Source organism: Pseudopipra pipra, chromosome 19 (genome assembly GCF_036250125.1).
Source record: "Pseudopipra pipra isolate bDixPip1 chromosome 19, bDixPip1.hap1, whole genome shotgun sequence".
NCBI classification, from domain to species: domain Eukaryota; kingdom Metazoa; phylum Chordata; class Aves; order Passeriformes; family Pipridae; genus Pseudopipra; species Pseudopipra pipra.
Genome location: NC_087567.1, coordinates 12404914 through 12421824, shown reverse-complemented (window position 1 = coordinate 12421824; position 16911 = coordinate 12404914). Strand labels below are relative to the sequence as shown.

Here is a 16911-nt window from a genome sequence, read left to right as displayed (position 1 = left end):
GGAAGTCCTGGGAAATGATCCAGGCAGCTGCCTGCTCCATACCTGCAGTCCCAGGTCCAGCTCCTTCAGCGAGCGCCTCATCTCATTGGTCAGGATGTTCATCCTCTCACATTCCTGGAGGGCAACAACCGTGTACGGAGTCTTTTCCTTTGCCTTTGCCATCAGCTCCTCCATATTGAATGGCTCTGGCAGCTGCCCAAGGATCTCATCCAGGACTGACTTCACCTGGAATGACAATGCCATAAACTGCTCTTACCCAGGGAAAAATGCTGCAGGGTTATGGTTAATTAGGTTGGTAAGATTTTTCTTTTTCTGCCTTGGTGTTTCCCTGTGCTGCCTTCTCTGTTACTAATGCTCCATTCTGTTTCTAACTGCTCTTGGCTCTTTAAAAGCTGTAGCTCTTCTTTGATAGCCAAGGAAGTCAGAGCTGAGGCCATGGAGACTGTGAAACTCACATGTAAGGTCCAGGCAGTCAGGAAGAAGCCCTTTTTTTTTTTTTTAAATTTTATTTTATATTTTAAATTTGTATTTTTAGTAGTTGCCATCATGAACAGAGGTTCCTCAGCTCTCTCCACCTGCTGAGAAGCCCCATGTAAGCCACATGTTGCCAGAGGTGCATCTCAACCCCATCAGAGCAGGACCTTCCTGACTGCGCTGCCGTACGTGCCACTGTCCCCGGGCTGACAGCACAGCTGGGCTGGAATCACCTCCTTCTACCACCCCTTCCTGATTGTTATGAGTCCTGCTCTCTGTTGTTTCTGGGCCTGCATCTGTCCCCCACCCCCTGGCCTCTCAGCTGTCACCATTAAGAGGGTTTTTTTTTCCTCCATAATAAAAATAACCACAGATTTAAAAAAAACCAACTCAATTTCTGCTGTAAAGAGACTTGACATGCCTGTTCCTCCCGGGAGCCACCTGTGCCTCCACCAGCCTCAGATTCCTTGGGCTGCAGTTCCAGGACCGTGCGGAAGAGCCTGTCCGAGGTGACGGTCAGGAAGCCCATCTCTGCGTTGGGGTGCAGCCCGTACAGGTGGGGGCTCTCGCCTGGCAGGTTGTCGTCGATGTACTGGTGGTAGTCCTGAGTGCAGGGCAGGGCCAGTGTTAGCTCAGGAGGTACAGGCAAAGGAGCCCAAACTTCCCTGCAGCCTTGAAAACCCATCACTGCCCTCAGGGGCCCTTTGCACCACCTGCCTGTGCTCATGGAGGCTATTTTTTTTCACTCATGTCCCACCCTCCTGCCCCAGCCACAGGAATTATTTTTACAGCAATCCTAGTTCCGGGGGATTGACACTCTCTTTCCCTACATACCCCTTAGTGAACGTGGGGGAACTTGGACTCGTGTGCATTTATCCAGAGCAGGGGTTTTCCATAGCAAATTGCAATGTTTGTCTTTCTTACCTGGTAATCCAAGCGGGGAGGGACTGGAAACCCTGGAGCCAACAACACCTCCCCTTCCAGCATCTCCGGCTGGACATACTCGCTCAGGTACGTGCGGCACAGCCGGCGGTCCCAGTCGTCAGTGATGTGCCCTCCATACATGATCTCACCAAAGAGGTACCGGAGATCATCCCATGGTACCTGTGGGGAGAGGCTTGAGTTGGAACTCCTGTGCAGCTCCCCTGGAGTCCCCCATGCAGCAGCTCTGGGATTGACCTGTCCAGTGTGCAGGGAGGTGACAGTCCCTGGGCCCACAGAGGCTCAGGGACAGTGAACAGGATCTCATCTGGAGTGTCTCTTGTTCACCCACAGATTTCTCCCTGTCTCATGGACACAGCTGTCTGTGCTTTGAATCCCATCATCCCATCTTCAACCAGCATCAATTGTGTCTGCAAGGGCAGGTCTAAGGGCGAGACTTCAGCCCTGCTCACACCTTCCTTCTCCGGGCAGCAAGCACCAAGGCACAGGTCGGGGCAGGCACTTGTCCCAGTTGGTGCCTGATGCCTTTTTCTACTCAGCTCAGTGGGGCCAAGGACTCAGCCCCTTCCCCTGCCTGAGTGTGTGGGGACCAGGGGAGGAGCTGCTGCCAGCCCTGGGCTTCTTCATGAGACTGTTTGTGCTGCAAACTGGTGAAGGTTCTGAGAAAGGCTGATTGTTGCCGTGTGTGCTGTGTGTAGAGTGGTCACCCTGTCATCCCTCACCTTGGCGTTGGCCTCCAGGTAGTTGTGCAGGACGTTAACAGAGACGGTCAGGTCGCCGCTGTTGAAGGGGTAGGGCCTGTTCCAGCCCTGGGTGCCAAACCTGCGCCGCTCGGCCACCGCTGCGTGGAAGTAGCAGAGTGCAAACAGGATGCACCTGAACTCAGTCTCTTTGCTGCACTGCTCCAGTGTTTCCTGTGGGGGAACAGTGATGGGGGGTTGCAGGTGAATACTGCTATCAGATGCCCCTCTAGTTAAGAACGTTCATTGGCAAAAGAGAACTGAAGGTGTTTATTAGAAAAAAAAAGGCATAAAATTGTATTTTAATACTTGGCTAGTTGGTAATTTTTGCACTCATTTGTTTACGGAAGAATTAGGATGCCACACCCCAATGCCCTGCTGACAGCTGAGGCATCTTGTTCATGCTGAAACTGCAGCAGCTCCAGGTTCAGTCTCAGGAAAGGCATTGGCAACCTGGCACTTCCTTGTGTCTGGAGCCCTCGGGCAGCTCTGGTTACCCTGGCAAATGGGGGCTCTGGGCACTACAGGAGGATGTCCCGGGGGGGGGCTGGCTTGGGGTGCAGTGTTTCTGGCTGCAGTGACACCCCCCAAAGATGCTCAGCCTGTGGAACCCTGGGAGGGGATGAGCCAGACACCCTGGCCTGAACGGTCCCGAGGAGCAGCTGTGGAAGGGTGGGGGGTGGTGCGGGGGGTACCTGGCAGAAGAGGTCGAGGGCCCTGTGCAGGTTGGCCCGCATGCCGGTCGGCGGCTCGCTGGTGATTTTGATGGAGTTTTCCAGCAGCCCCTGTGGGATGATGTGCGACTCGGGGCTGGGGGCTGGCTCGGCGCTCATGAACAGCCGGTACTCGGGGTGGCTGTCCATGCTGTGCTGCTCCACCAGCTTGTCCAGTGTGTCCAGCCACCGGGCCACCAGATGGATGTTCTGCAACAGGAACAGCCTGTACCTCATGAATCTCACCTCCCCCCCCTGCCAAATTCCTACTATTGCTCCACAGGGAGAAGGTGCAGCAAGACAGGACAGCACTTGGGCTGGATACAACCAGCTGGCCGCAGCAGTGTCACTGCCATCACCAGTGGGGTGACTGTGTACTGTGTGACTGGATACTGGCAGGGCTGGGTGCCCTGGTGTGCCCGGCTGCCGTCAGGGCTGTGTCCTGTGGTGCACCACAGTGGCCCCCACCCACCTGTAGGATGACCCAGTGGCCCTGCTCAGCGGCCACCTCCATGGCCTGTTCTGCCACAACCTCCTGGCCCTGCCCCAGTGACACGTTGTGGATCTTCCCATTGTCGATGGTGAAGTTCAGCCTCGTGCCTGGGAGGGAGCGTACACCAGAATTATCGGTATGGGCACTGAGCTGGGGTTGTGCATTCCAGCCGCTTGGCCCCACACCAGCTCGTGGCTGTTGGGGCTGGTGCCAGCCTGAGGTGGGCAGTGGCTCACCCAGTGCCTCCACATCCTTCAGCGGATCCACGCCAGGGGAGAGGATGAAAAACAGGGGTGTGGAGGGGCTGCTCTCCTTGTACACCTCGGAGAAGTCAATGCTCCTTCCTTCCACATACTTCCTCCCCATCTTCTCTTCCACAAATTTCCTACAAAAAAATAGAACCATCCAGTGAGTCAGAAGAGATGCAGTCGCTGGGCACAGCTGGCATGATGACACCTCAGGGCTCTTGCAGGAGGGCCCTGTGCTGGGCACCAGCTCACTTGATGGCATAGGTCATCCTGTCGGGGCGCAGGCACCGCAGCACACACAGCTTCTGCAGGGCTGATTTGTTCTTCCAGTCCATGGGGAGCGCCTCCTTTTCTGGCGCCTCCATCTCCACAAACCTTTTCCATCGCTTTGCTGAGTTCTCTATGTCACTGTCCAGGTTCCTGAACTCTTCCATGTCTGAGAGAGCCTTCAGGTTCCACAGAGAAGGACTAAATCATTCCTGGGCTCTGGGTTCCTCAGGGAACCCATGAAGGTGACCCTGGACCCCAGGTGACCCTGTGCCAGGGGCCGTGCTGGCATTGCCTTGGCACAGCAGGCGACCGCACGGACCCACCTTGACAGCACCCCAGCCCTGGGTCTGCAGAAAATCCACGGGAGACGTGACGCCGGCCTTGGAAGGGAAGCGCAGGAGAAAGTCCAGCTCTGCTGGGTTCACTTCTTTCTTGATGGTCAGGACCTGGAAGTTGGGAGTGCAGCATCACAGCCACCTGGTGCCACTGCCCCGGCGCGAGGGGGCGAGAGGCTTTGAGCATCCGGCAGCAGCACAGGAGTGAGAACAACCTGTCTAAAGCCACATAAGCACCTGTCGTACAGCAGGAGCCCCAGACATTCACAGGGATTACCTGGAAGGCAACCTGGGCCAGGAAGATGAGTTTGTCTCTCTCAAAGAGGCCCTGTGCTGTGTACATATAGACCGAGTAGGTGATCTGGTCCGTCAGGTTGACCACCCTTTGCTTGGTGTCCTGGCTGGGGGCCGCACGCTGGATGGCTTTCTCAAAAACTCCATTGAAGGCCTGAAGAAGATCCCGGCAGGCATCAGTGTCCAGCTGCTGGGAGCTCGTCAGCAGCATAAATGCTGAAACACTGAATCTCCATCCTCCCCCAGCCCCGTCCCACCCGCACACACCAGCTCCCTCCTCACTCCCTGTCTACCTTGAGAGAGAACTGGTAGATGGGGTTGATCTTGCCGAGGTCACTCAGGATGAAGTACAGCAGGGACGCGCGCTCTGCCGCCGGGCGGTAGTTCTCTCTTGCGACGTTTATTTGTACTTCGGTGACTTTAGCTTCTTTCACCTGGAGGCACACGGGGGTGGGTGTTACCAGAACCAAGGCATGGGCTGAAGCAGTGCCTGCCCTCTGGCTGGGTGCTCAGCCGAGCTGTCCCTCTGCCTGTGGCACCAGGGCCAGGGCAGCATGTTTACTTTTTCTTCGATTTCCTTGGCTGTGCGCTTTGTTGTTTCCAGGTTTTCCACCAGAGCTGTGTCCCGCAGGAAGTCTCCCCCAGCAGCCGACAGCCGGGCGAGCAGTGAGTCCTCCAGCTCCTTCAGCTTGATCTTGAACTCGTTCTGGCTCTTGGTTAGGTTTGCCTGTGACAGCAGCCCCCAAGGGATACGTCACTCAAGAGATCATGACCGAGTGCTGGCACCAGTCACTCTGTCATATGGCCACCGATGTGCTCATGCAAGGGGAGGGTGGCCGTGGCCCCTCCTGGGACCCACCATCACCCACCAGGGCAGTGCTGGCTGCAGGAGCAATGGGGGACCTGCAGTTGCAGGGTCTGGTTGGGGCTCGCTTGGCTCTTGACAAACAGCAGGGAGCACACAGAGGGGAGCTCTTCTGCTCCCTGCCCCAAAACCTCCACAGTGCCCCATCCTCTCCCACCCCTCCATCCAGCAGCTGGGCCTGTACCTTCAGGGTCTCCAGGTCCGGCCGCTCCCGGGCCACCACGGCGGCCAGAAGCTGGTCCTCCAGGCCCTCCCGTGTCACCAAGAAGTTGATGAGAGTGCACTGAGCCTGCACCTCTGGCTTGTAGTGCGGGTTGAAACATCGGGTATGCAGGATCAAGCGGAACTGCTGGTGATACTCCACTTCTTTATCTCCAATCCTAATGTATCTGTTCAGTTAATTAAACAAATTAGTCCACACACTGGGTAGTAACTCATCACAGACACATGCAATCAGCCCGTGTGCTGTTCCCAGCTGCTCAGAATGGATTTCTTTGGTTGGGAAAAGGCTCAGCAAGGGCAGAAGTGCCAAACCAGCCCCAGCAGGGCAAGGGTGGAGGAGCAGGAGCTGGAGGCTGCCCTGCTGCAGCCCCCCCATGGCTTCTGGGGTGCTTCTCCCCTTCCAGCTTATCACCTGCTTATGGCAGGTGCCCCAGGGGACATGTCCTTAAATCACTAAATGAACTGGGTACTGAAGACAAGAATAGCCCAAAAGGCCACATCAGTACAGTGGGACATACTGGAGAACACTGGGGGATGTGGCCAAAACCAAGGAAGGATCAGGCCCTCAACTGCCGGCAGCAAAGGGGCATCGACCAGCATTTTGGGGCAGCAGTGATTGCTCGGGGCAGGTGAAACCACTCGGCACTGGGGTGTGCTCACCTGCCCAAGATGGTCTTGCCCAGCAGTGGGTCCAGCACCGCCTCCACTGTCTCACCAATGTCCTCGATCAGCAGTGTCTGTCCTTCAGAGACTGCCTGTGCGATTGTGTCCAGGTACCTGAGTGGAGAGAGGGGAGGTGCACGTGGCAAGCCTGTACACTGTGGGGGCTCAGGGGGTGCCTTCCAGCCACCGTGCCCTGTTGGGACCCTGCTGTGCTCTGCCAGCCCTGGCCCCCGCAGAACTGTGGAGCTGCTGCCCTCAGGTGCCCTGAGTCTGATGGGGATGTGGTTGCCCTGGCTCACAGCACCCTGCACCCTTCCATGGCAGGGGAATGGGGGCCAGTGCAGCCCAAGCCTGTGCCCAACTTTGCAGCCCCTGGCCCACCTCCGCTGGCCCAGGCGGACGACCTGCAGCTCCTCCCCGTATTTGTTCTTGATCCACTTGCTGCCCTGGAGCTGGGCATCCACGAGCAGTGGCCACCGCTGGGTGCTGCAGAGGATGGCAGCGTTCTCGGTGGAAGTGCGGTCGCTGGGCAGGCCCTGGTTGTTCCAGGCAGCCACATCGGCAGAGTCCGTGAGGAGGCTGAGGGGGTCCAGGCCTGGGGTGATGGGGATGGGCACCTGCAGGGAGGGGCTGTTGGGTGGCTGGCCACAGAGAGGTGGGAGCCTCCAGTGCTGGTGGGCGGGGGTGAAGGAGCCCTGGGCACTCTGGGATGGAATCTGTGGTCTCTCACCGTCAGCCCATTGAGGAAGGGGATCCAGTGCTGCTCCATCAGCTCAGCCCTGTACTTCTTGGTGAAATATCCGACGTAGGACACAAAGGCAGAGACCAGCAGCACGTCCCCGCACAGCGTCTTCTCCTGCTCTCTGAGCTGGTCCACTGACTCAGCCCAGCGGACATTTTCGGACGCCAGACCCCCAACAAGCCTGGGAGGTCAGAGGAGATGGTGGCTGCTGTGTGCTGGTGCTCCCAGTGCTGTGACCCAGTGAGGGGGATGACTCAGCCATGATGCCCCAGGGCATCATCAGAAAATGGCATCAGGGCTGTGTACCCCCATGAATTTTTGGCCCAATTTATCTCAGGAGTTTTTAATTTGTGGAGGGTATGGGGGGCTCTGTTGCTCCCACGGCCACCAAGCAATGCCAGGGGGCATCAGCCTGCCCCAGTGCTTTGGAGCCAGCATTTGCACGGTACCTGTTTGCCAAGGTGATGACTTTGTTGGTTTCATCAGCCTCCTGCTGGCATTTGATCTTTTCTGCTGTGGCTTTCTCAAACTGAGTAGTGAGAGTTGCCAGATTGGCATTCAGGGTCTTTGGAAGAGAACAGTCCCACAGTTATTCCTTACCTGGACAGGAGGCTCCATGCTCCCGGAGCTCTGCAGTGGCCCTGTCCCAGCCCAGTGCTTGGCCTGGGCTCCAGGTTCATGGAGTTACAGAAACCTCTCTTGCTTGTTTGGTGGCTGAGGGGGTCGTGGTGGGCGCTGGTGGCTGGCCCTGCCTGGGGGCTGGGGGACACACACTTACCACAATTTTGCTCTTAATGCGACTGAGCCTCTGCTGTGCCTCCGCCAGCTCGGCATCGGCGTCAGCCACCGCCTGCCTCTTGGGCTTCACCTCACAGTGCACCTCGTAGTAGCGGACCATGTTGAGGCACCAGGAGCACAGCCCCGCCGCGGCCGTTGATTTGGACTTGATGAACTCGGGATCAAACCCGGGGTCTGCCCGGTACGGCCTGGAATGGGAGCACATGCCATGCTATGGCACCGTGCCGTGGCTGCCAGCGACCCTTCCCACTCCTCCTGGGGCTTGAGCTGACAGTGGGCAGAAAGGTGGGAGAGCAGGGCCAACACCTGGATCCCACTCCTGCCCCCAAACTCTGCTGTGCTCCCAGGTGAGGGTCCCCCTGGCCACCCTGCCCAAGGGCTGGGCTGGGGCAGGAGCCAGCCAGAGACTCACTGAAATGCCTTGAGACAGGGTTCAGGGATGTTTTCCCCATCATAGTTTTGTAAGCTTGAAAGGAAGGTGTCTATTTTTCCTATCTTGACTTTTGCTGCTGTCCAGCTCTTGTCCTTTGGAATCTTGCCATTTTCGGCCGTCAGAATCAACACAGCTGCCATCACATTCACCACTTCTGGGGGCGGAGCCCCAAAGGACTTCAGCTCTGTCAGGTTGTACTGGGAGGGGACGGCAGGGCCACTGAGCATCACCCTGCTGTGGGGCCACCAGCGCTAGCTGGGCACCTGCTTCCCACCGAGAGCTCGCCCACCTTGTTGAGTGTGTTGAGGGCCTCGCGGGCAGCAGAGAGCACCACCTCTGCTTCTGCCAGGTCACTTGCACAGGCTTGTTGCTTCTCAGCCACGACCTGGGGAGGGAGGATGCAGGAGGGGGTGAGCGGCCGTAGCCACAGAGCTCACGCTGCCCTGTCCCACACTGGGCACTGGCTCAGTGCCACGCACCTTGTTAATGGCCTCGACCTTCAGCTCCTCCTCATCAGCAATGGCTTTCTCCTTGGTGACCTTCTCTGTCTCAACACCCACCACGTGGATCAGTTTATCTGTGTCCTCATTCTTCTGCTTCAGTTCTGCCTCCTGGATTGCCAGCATGGCTTTCAGGTCATCCACCTCAACAATGGAGAAACAGAGCAGATCAGAGGGCCAATACTGCCAAACCCTGCCTGGCCTCAGAGCGGTGGCTTGGTACAGCTTGGGGACCTTGTGGCCACCTTGACCACCCTGCAGGGACATGCCTGCTCTCTCTCCCCATGCTGGACCCGCAGCAGGCACAATGCATGAGCGAGGCTGTAGATAGGCACCTGTGATGCTGTGCTCTGCAGCTTCATCAACCCCTTCTCCAGCCTCTCGATGTTGGCAGAGAGCTTGCTCCTTTTACTTGCCAGCAGGCTTTGGTAGAGCTTTATCTGCTCCAGGAAGGTCTTTGGCGTGGTGTAATTATAGCGTCTCTCCACAGCCAGGTAGGTCTTGGACATCTCCTTCGCGCTCGTGTGGACAAAGGACATGAACTGGCTGATGGAGACCTTGACCTCTGGCTGCATAGGGAGCACAGACAGGGAGCTGCTGCAGTGGGTGCCTGCAGTGATGTGCAGGGGCTGCACTGAGCCCTCCTGCAGCACTGGCTCTGTGTCCAGCCGCAGAGGCCAAAGTGAACCTTTTTGTTAACAGCACAGTGCAGGGCTGAGACATGCTGGTAGTCATGGCACCAGCACCAGTTCCCATGCCCAGCTCTGGGTCCCTGACTCAACCCTGCACTGGGAGAAGCTGCTGTCCCTAGGCTGTTACCTGAGGGGGTGCTTTAAGGACAGAAAAAAATGAGGGAAGGTTCATCCCCACAAGCACGGTGCAGGGCTGCAGGCTCTGACCCCAGAACCAGATGTGAGCCTATCCCAGACCTATTCCCAGCTTGCTGCCCCTTGCCCCCTTGGTCACACCAGACCCTATCCCTGGGCACATTAAACAAGGAGAGCAGCAAAGGTGCAGGGATCCCCAGTGCCCCAGGATAGCAGCTGTGCCGGGGGTCCCAGCTCACCTCAATGTCCTCCGTTTCCTCCAGGAACCTGCCGCTGACAGACACGAGAGCATCCTCTGGCCACTCGTGGAACCAGTCGATGGCTGTGCAGTTGACCACAGCAGGGAACCTCCTGGCCCGCACACGCAGGGTTGAGCCCACGGGGGAGAAGCAGAGGACGACCTGGGGCAGAGCAGCACTGCTGAGCAGGGTGTCCCCGCTGTTGGGTTGGCGGGAACGTCACCAGGGGCAAGGCTTCTGCTGCAGACCAGGGCTGTGCTGCCCTCCCAGTAACTCCCAGTACATGGGAGGTGGTCTGTGGTTGTGCACCTTGTGCCACTCACCAGAGCTGGATTGTGTCCCCTTTGGTGGCTGCAGTCAGCAGCTGAGCACAGTCAGAGTCCCTGTGAGTGCCCAGTATGGCCCACGGCCATGGAGGTGCTGCTCTGCCTCCAGGAAGGTCAATACAGGGTGTTCTGTCCTGCACCCCTGGGGCAGGAGGCATCTGGAGAGCCTCTGAAAACACCTTTTGCCCAAACCCACCACCCTGAGATGAAACTTCAGGGTGCCCTGTTGCAAAGAGGTTTTGGATCAGGCAAGTCAGGGGCATGGACAAACCACCCTGGGGAGCAAACACCCACCTTTAACTGGCGCCGGACTTTTTCTATAAAGAATTTCCAGCAGTTTTCCTTTGAATCCTCCAATCCAAGGGCCTTCACCTGGGGTCTCATGGAACCGATGATGGTTTCCAGGTCGGAATCCTGAAAGAGACCTGGCACTTCCCCGGACGCCAAGAAGTCATTGATTAGAACCAGGAATGATTCTTCAGCCACCTGGGAGTCCGTCATCAGGAACACAGTGGGGACGTTCTTCACGGCTGCCTTGATGTACTGGGAGGCGAGGTCCACCTGGGACAGAGAGAAACTGTCACCCCCTGGATCAACCTCCATGAGGTATTCTCCAAAGTGTTTGCAGCAGCCCTGAGGAGCCAGGGGGGAGCCTTTGGGAAGGATCATTTGGGAAGGAGGTGGTGCCAACTGCTCAGCCCGGAGATGGGTGCAGCATCAGGGCTGCCCACACTGCACCTGCCCTCCTCACCAGTGGCTCCTGCCTGTCCCTGGCTGGGGAAGTGCTGTGGCCCCTTGGGGCAGGACTCCTGGGTGTCACCTATGAGCAGATCCTGGTGTGCAAATGCACTGATGTGAGGAGAGCAGAGCCCCATGAGCCCACCCTAGGCACCAGCGCTGCAGGTGCAGGACCTTGCCCTCAGCAGGCAGCACTGGCCCAGGGCCCAAAGCTACTCCCACCTTTAGGTCCGCGGTGCCATAGCCTTTCCTCAGTGTGATCTGGAACACGCTCAGGTTGCTGATGCTTGCTGCCAGCCGTGCCAGGCTCTGCTTCCCACTGCCTCCCACCCCCACCAGCAGCGCATTGCCCCGAGGAGACTCCAAGATCCTGCTAATTCTGCAAATGTGAGACACAGCATCTTCGAAGAGCACCTGAAGAAAACAGGAGGGGAAGGTTCAGTGTTCTGGATCAGGGCAGGGAAGTAGCAAGTGCCCAAAATGCACTGACCCAAGCAGTGCGATGCCGCAGTCACGTCTTTTCAGGGCGGCGCTGCCCACCATGGGCACTCACCAGGTTCATTGCCGCGTTCACCTCATTGTAGCTGTCCAGGGCTTCCCCGAGCAGGTCACTCAGAGTTGCCCAGCTTGGCACCGGCATGTACTTGGACTCATCAAAGCCCTGGGCGAAGTGCCAGTAGATGTTGGGCTTGGCAAACACCACGTCTTCGCTGAGCTCCTGGGAAAGGCAATTCCAGCTGTGGGGTTTGGCCACGGGATACCAAGGCAGAGCCACCAGACTGGAGCCCTCTCCTTTTCAGCACAACTTACTTGAAAGGCGGTTTTGCAGGTGTCCACCAGCAGCTTCTTGAAGCCACCCTGATCCTCTTCATCAACGAGCTTGTCTCCGTACACCCTCTCTGCTTCATGAAGCCAGAGACGCACCAAGTCCACAGGGCTTTTCAGGCACTCAGGGGTGGAGAAGAGCAGCCCCTGACAAACACAAACCTCACAGCCCTCAGGGTTATTTTAGTGCCACTCAGAGCCGAGTGTAAAGGTTGGCTCTGGGAAGAGGCCAAGGCCTGTTTCAGGAAAAAGGTATGCTGCAAGACTGTGGGATGAGGAAAGGGAGAAATAAGGATGTTTTAGAAGAAACAGCCCTCAAGCTACCTGAAATATGTTGGAGAGGTCTCGCAGGTTGAAGAGGTAGTGGAACTTGATAGCTGTTGGCAGAAAGGTGGTGGAAACCTTCTGGTGCAGGGCTGTCGGGAGGAGAAGGGGGTGAGTGGGTACCAGGTCCCCAGAGATCCCCGAGCCTGGCTCCCCAACAGTGCATTCCCCAGGGGCCAATGCTGGCACATCCCACCCCAGGGTGGCAGGGGCTCACCCAGTGCCGCTGCTACCAGCTGGGGCTGCATCTTCTGGAGAGGTTGTGGTATCTGCTGCCGGGCCAGGTGCTGCTCCAGGATGGTGCCATACACGGTGTGCAGAGCCTCCCGGCTGGGAAAGCTCACAGCGAGGACGCAGAAGTGGCGCTGCAGAAAGGGGCAGAAATTGCGATGGGCGCTTTGCCCTGCGGGGGCTAACACAGCCAGACGACATCGCAGGGCCCTGCCTCACCCCACCCTCTGGGCCTTGGCCCAAGGGGAACGGATGTGCTGGACACAGCCTGGCCCCTGGATCCCGCGCACCTGCAGCCGTGAGTCGATGGTGAAGGACCCCGCGGTTGGGTTCATGCAGGCCACGTACTGGCAGTTACGAATGTCCTTCAGGGTCAGTTTGGTCCTGTCGTACCTGTGCAGGGACCAGCACTGTGATGCTTTCCCTGGGGATGGGGTCAGGTTCCCCCCATCGTGCTGTGCCCCTCTGGCACCCACCAGTGCCCATGGTCCAGGTGCTGCCGGATGAGCGTGTGTGGTGCCACGGTGCCATATTTGTCCACCTCTGGCATGTTCATGTCGTCAATGAAGTACACCAGCCTTCTGGAGCCGGGTGGGCCGTAGATTCTTCCCGATTTCTTCTCCAAGGGTTTCTCAAGGACAGCTGCAGCAAGAGGAGCAGGTGGGTGGTGGGTCAGCACTGCAGGACCCTGTGGCACAGCCTGGCATGGGGCCAGCTGCTGACTCTGACAGCCTCACCCTGCAGCATGGCTGAGGTGGTGTAGAAGTTGAGGGGCACAGACTGCACCAGATATTCGTCTGTGCCAAGTGCTTCCAGCTTGTCCCACATTAGGACCGACTTCCCCGTCCCTGCGTTCCCCACCAGCATCACCGGCTGCCGCTTCTCCATCAGCAGGTCCAGGAAGTAGCGGAGGCGGATGGTCTCTGTGGTGTGCACCATGGCGGCCTGGGGAGAGGGGCTGTCAGTCCTGGTGCTTGCCCCGGCACTGGCAGAGGTGGGATCCTCTGCTGGAGCAGGGGCCAGCGTGCCAGAGCCCTGCACGGCCTTCACAGCAGCTCCAATGGACGATGCTCTCTGCATACAAACCTGCTCCCTCTCTAAACCTACAGGTCTTGGGTACTCAACTATTCTAAAGCCTTTCTGACTAAAACTGAGTTACTACACAGAACAAAATGGACAGTTCCTGAAACCACCTCTGGTGTCTGCTCAGCCCACGGCCAAACCCAGTCGTGGTTCCTTGCCCTTGCCCTGACAGCTTTGATAACCCCCCTCTGGACAGCATCGCAGGAGACATAAATCAAGTGCTAAAGGAAATTTTGCACTCAGGCAATAGTTATTTCATGAGACTCTATGAAGCTGCAGGTTAATCTGAAGTTAAAGAAGAGGTGGAACTTGTAGCCCTTGCTGGGGTTTCTGCAGGGTAAAAATAACTACAGGAAGCCATTGGGTTTGCTGGATGCCCCCAGCCCAAATCCCAGTGACACTCCAGGCATTGCTGAGGGGAAGACTGTAGAGTAGTAATCAAATAAACTATATAAACATAGAGCTCATGGGAAATACCTGTAAGGGGACTTCGGGGTCGAGCTCGAACTGTGGCACTCTTTCATCCCAGGGTTTGAATCTCTTCGTTTCCGGATCAATGTAATAGTCAAAAATTGTCCCCTCGTTAGGAAACTTGACGGCTTTAAAATCCGTCAGCCACCACTTGCTGAACTGCTGGCGGTGATCTACCAGCTGGGGACAAAACAAAGACACTCAGACACCAGCCACACGATGGGACACAGCAAGGGCTGCCAGGTGCCAGGTGGTCCCGTGGCAGTACCTGGTCCTGGAACAAGGCCCCGCCAAAGGCCCAGGTACAGGCAAAAACAAAGTAGAGCTCATATCGCTCCCGGGGTGAGTCTGGTGGGACATTCTTTGGTGTCAGGAGACATTCCAGAAGGGACAGCACTGTCTGTATGCCTGTGACCTCAGGGACAGGGGTGATTGTCTTGAACCCAGACTTGAGCTTCTCCAGGCACGGCGGCAGGTACTTGTCAAAGAGGACCATCAGAATGGCCTTCTCAGACTTTACTGTCCTCGTCTCAATCCAGCTGGTCACAATGCTGTGGGAGGGACAAGCAGGGCTGCAGTGAGCATGTGGGGGCCAGTGCCCATCCCATACCATCTCATCTCATCCCATCTCATCTCCTCATCTCATTTTGTCCCATCCTGTCCCATCCCATCAGATCCCAGCCCATCCTGTCCCATCCCATCCCCTCAGATCCCATCTTGTCCCACCCTGTCCATCTGATCCCTTCCCACCCCATCCTTCTCCCTCCCTGGCTCACGGGTGCCAGCCGAGGTCGGTGGGGTTGATGTAGAGGATTCCCGCCCGGGACACGGTGGCGGGCGTGGCCGTGCGCAGGTGGCTGATCTCGAAGATGAGCCGCATGGTGGGGGTGAGGGGGATACGCTCGTTGCTGGCCAAGGTGAGAACCTGGGGGAAGTGGCTCGTTGTGAGGGATGCCCGGAGCTGATCCTCCTGAGTTAGCGAGCAAGCAAAGCCCCTGGAGTGTGATGGCACCAACCTTATTGTCATCCATGACTGTGTTCAGGGACTCGATCCACATGGGATCAATGTCTCCATCGAGGATGATCCACTTGGGCCCGTCATGTGTGATGTTGGCCAGGTCACGCATCGCTGTGGAGAACAGACCTGCCCCACAGAGAGACATGGGTTGGTCCTCTCCATGCACAGATGTTTGCTGGGAGACACACAGGACTGGTGCTCCCATGAAAGACATTCCTTCTCCCTCCCACTCCAGGAAAGAGCCCCAAGCAAAGGTCTTCCCTTTCCATCTCACATCCTGTAAACAAAGCTCACAGCACTGGTGTCTCACCATCCTTCCACTCCCGCGTGGCCGGATGGATGACCCCGAACAGCTCATTGCAGGTCACGGCCTTGGGGTCGAGGTCCACGGTGACTGGCCTCCGCTGCAGCTTTTGGTACGTTTTGTTGAGCGACTTCAGCACCTGTGGGGAGGGGATGGTGCAGCTGCGGGTGCTGCTCCCACCAGGGTGTCCACGGCCTTCGGCAGCATCTGCCCGCAGCAGAGGGCACGGAGTCCTGCTCCCACATGGGCTGCTGCTGGGAATGCACCTGACCTCCCTCTGCAGAGCCAGCTCCTGGCTGGGCTGTTGTGGGAGCCCTGACCCCACCAGCCAGCACTGTCCTGTCATCCTGCTGGCACCCCAGCATGCACAGCATTGTGAGAGCATGCCTCTGCCTGCTCCCTACATTGTCCCTGCTCCACTCATGAGCAGCCCCTGAGCTGTGCATCCCAAACCCGCTCAGCTCCATGGGCTCAGTCTGGCACAGGCAGTGCTGGAGGGCCAGGCATGGTCATGGCTGCACTGCAGTCCCCCACCCAAATGCTGTTCTGGTGGCACCAGGGTCTGCATGGCTGGCTGTGGCCTGTGGTCATGCCCTCACCAAGAGCTGTGGGAGGCCATGGGATATGCTCAGGCCCCATGTCCTCAGGATGGTTTGGCTGCTACCTGGGACTTGCCGCAGCCGGCGTTGCCGACGACAAAGACAGAATGTCGCACTTGCAGCAGCTCCTCCAGCTGCACCACCTTCAGCACAAAGTTCTCCTCTGCCTGCAGCTTCAGCTCCAGCACGGACTCACGGATGACCTGGGAGGGAGAGCAGGTGCTGACCACTGGCAGCTTTGGCAAGACCCTGGAGACGAGCTGGCCACTTCCAGAAGTGCTGAATGGACCATCAGCCTCTGAACCCTGCCAGGGCTGAGACGTCTCCAGTGCTGGTGCTGTGCCTGGGCTTGCACCTTCTCAAAGTTGAGGTCCCTCTTCCTGGGGACGTCCAGCGCTGGGAACAGGTCTCCAATCAGCCCCATGAACACAGGCAAGTCATCTGTCACGATCTTGGGGATGTTGAAGTCTCGTAAAGCTCTCATCAGAACCTGGTCCTCGGCACAGCCGGGGTCCCCCCTCTTCAAGGAGCCCGCCACCACCAGCACGGACTTGATGGCTCGCAGCCCCCAGTCGTAGTGGTCCTGTGACAGGCAGCAAAGAATTACCATTTCATTTTGGTGAATGATAACAGCTTCAAACAGCACCACAGAGGAACACTCTGTCTATTGCCCCACAGACAGGTCACCCACACGGTGTGTGGTCCAGCCCAACTGGGGGACCTAAACTGAGCTTGTTTACAGGAGAAGCCTTCATCAGTCACAAGGGGAATGGGAATCCAGCTTCCTTCTTGGAGACATGTTTTAGGTGTGAAACACCTCTGCTAAGATGGATAATATCTAGAAGCTCTCACCTTAACTGGCTCAATTCTAATTAATTCTAATTCTAATTCTAATTCTAATTCTAATTCTAATTCTAATTCTAATTCTAATTCTAATTCTAAAATTCTAATTCTAAAATTCTAATTCTAAAATTCTAATTCTAAAATTCTAATTCTAATTCTAAAATTCTAATTCTAATTCTAAAATTCTAATTCTAATTCTAAAATTCTAATTCTAATTCTAAAATTCTAATTCTAATTCTAAAATTCTAATTCTAATTCTAAAATTCTAATTCTAATTCTAAAATTCTAATTCTAATTCTAATTCCATGTTATTCTACTTTTGGCCTTCTTGATTCCTTCCCTAAGGCAGAA

At 56.8% G+C, this 16911-nt stretch overlaps 1 protein-coding gene across 2 annotated transcripts in view; it reads right to left on the bottom strand.

The window, feature by feature from the left end:
- The window catches only part of DNAH17 (dynein axonemal heavy chain 17), a 33621-nt gene that overhangs the window by 2133 nt on the left and 14577 nt on the right, over window positions 1–16911 (bottom strand). For both annotated transcript variants that reach the window (XM_064676249.1, XM_064676250.1), the window contains exons 40-78: window positions 16073–16300; window positions 15783–15920; window positions 15125–15257; window positions 14813–14940; window positions 14573–14721; window positions 14065–14347; window positions 13803–13976; window positions 12980–13187; window positions 12719–12884; window positions 12533–12635; window positions 12229–12376; window positions 12012–12103; window positions 11673–11834; window positions 11416–11580; window positions 11085–11276; window positions 10419–10685; window positions 9799–9960; window positions 9068–9301; window positions 8712–8876; window positions 8522–8617; window positions 8212–8429; window positions 7780–7987; window positions 7451–7566; window positions 6990–7182; window positions 6641–6876; window positions 6257–6373; window positions 5559–5763; window positions 5072–5236; window positions 4803–4943; window positions 4493–4663; window positions 4204–4326; window positions 3863–4056; window positions 3599–3747; window positions 3342–3469; window positions 2852–3079; window positions 2139–2330; window positions 1399–1578; window positions 896–1078; window positions 43–225 (exon numbers count right to left, since the gene is read on the bottom strand). In XM_064676249.1, coding sequence (XP_064532319.1) covers window positions 43–225; window positions 896–1078; window positions 1399–1578; window positions 2139–2330; window positions 2852–3079; window positions 3342–3469; window positions 3599–3747; window positions 3863–4056; window positions 4204–4326; window positions 4493–4663; window positions 4803–4943; window positions 5072–5236; window positions 5559–5763; window positions 6257–6373; window positions 6641–6876; window positions 6990–7182; window positions 7451–7566; window positions 7780–7987; window positions 8212–8429; window positions 8522–8617; window positions 8712–8876; window positions 9068–9301; window positions 9799–9960; window positions 10419–10685; window positions 11085–11276; window positions 11416–11580; window positions 11673–11834; window positions 12012–12103; window positions 12229–12376; window positions 12533–12635; window positions 12719–12884; window positions 12980–13187; window positions 13803–13976; window positions 14065–14347; window positions 14573–14721; window positions 14813–14940; window positions 15125–15257; window positions 15783–15920; window positions 16073–16300 — 6723 coding nt within the window. The remainder of the gene's footprint in view (window positions 1–42; window positions 226–895; window positions 1079–1398; window positions 1579–2138; window positions 2331–2851; window positions 3080–3341; window positions 3470–3598; window positions 3748–3862; window positions 4057–4203; window positions 4327–4492; window positions 4664–4802; window positions 4944–5071; window positions 5237–5558; window positions 5764–6256; window positions 6374–6640; window positions 6877–6989; window positions 7183–7450; window positions 7567–7779; window positions 7988–8211; window positions 8430–8521; window positions 8618–8711; window positions 8877–9067; window positions 9302–9798; window positions 9961–10418; window positions 10686–11084; window positions 11277–11415; window positions 11581–11672; window positions 11835–12011; window positions 12104–12228; window positions 12377–12532; window positions 12636–12718; window positions 12885–12979; window positions 13188–13802; window positions 13977–14064; window positions 14348–14572; window positions 14722–14812; window positions 14941–15124; window positions 15258–15782; window positions 15921–16072; window positions 16301–16911) is intronic.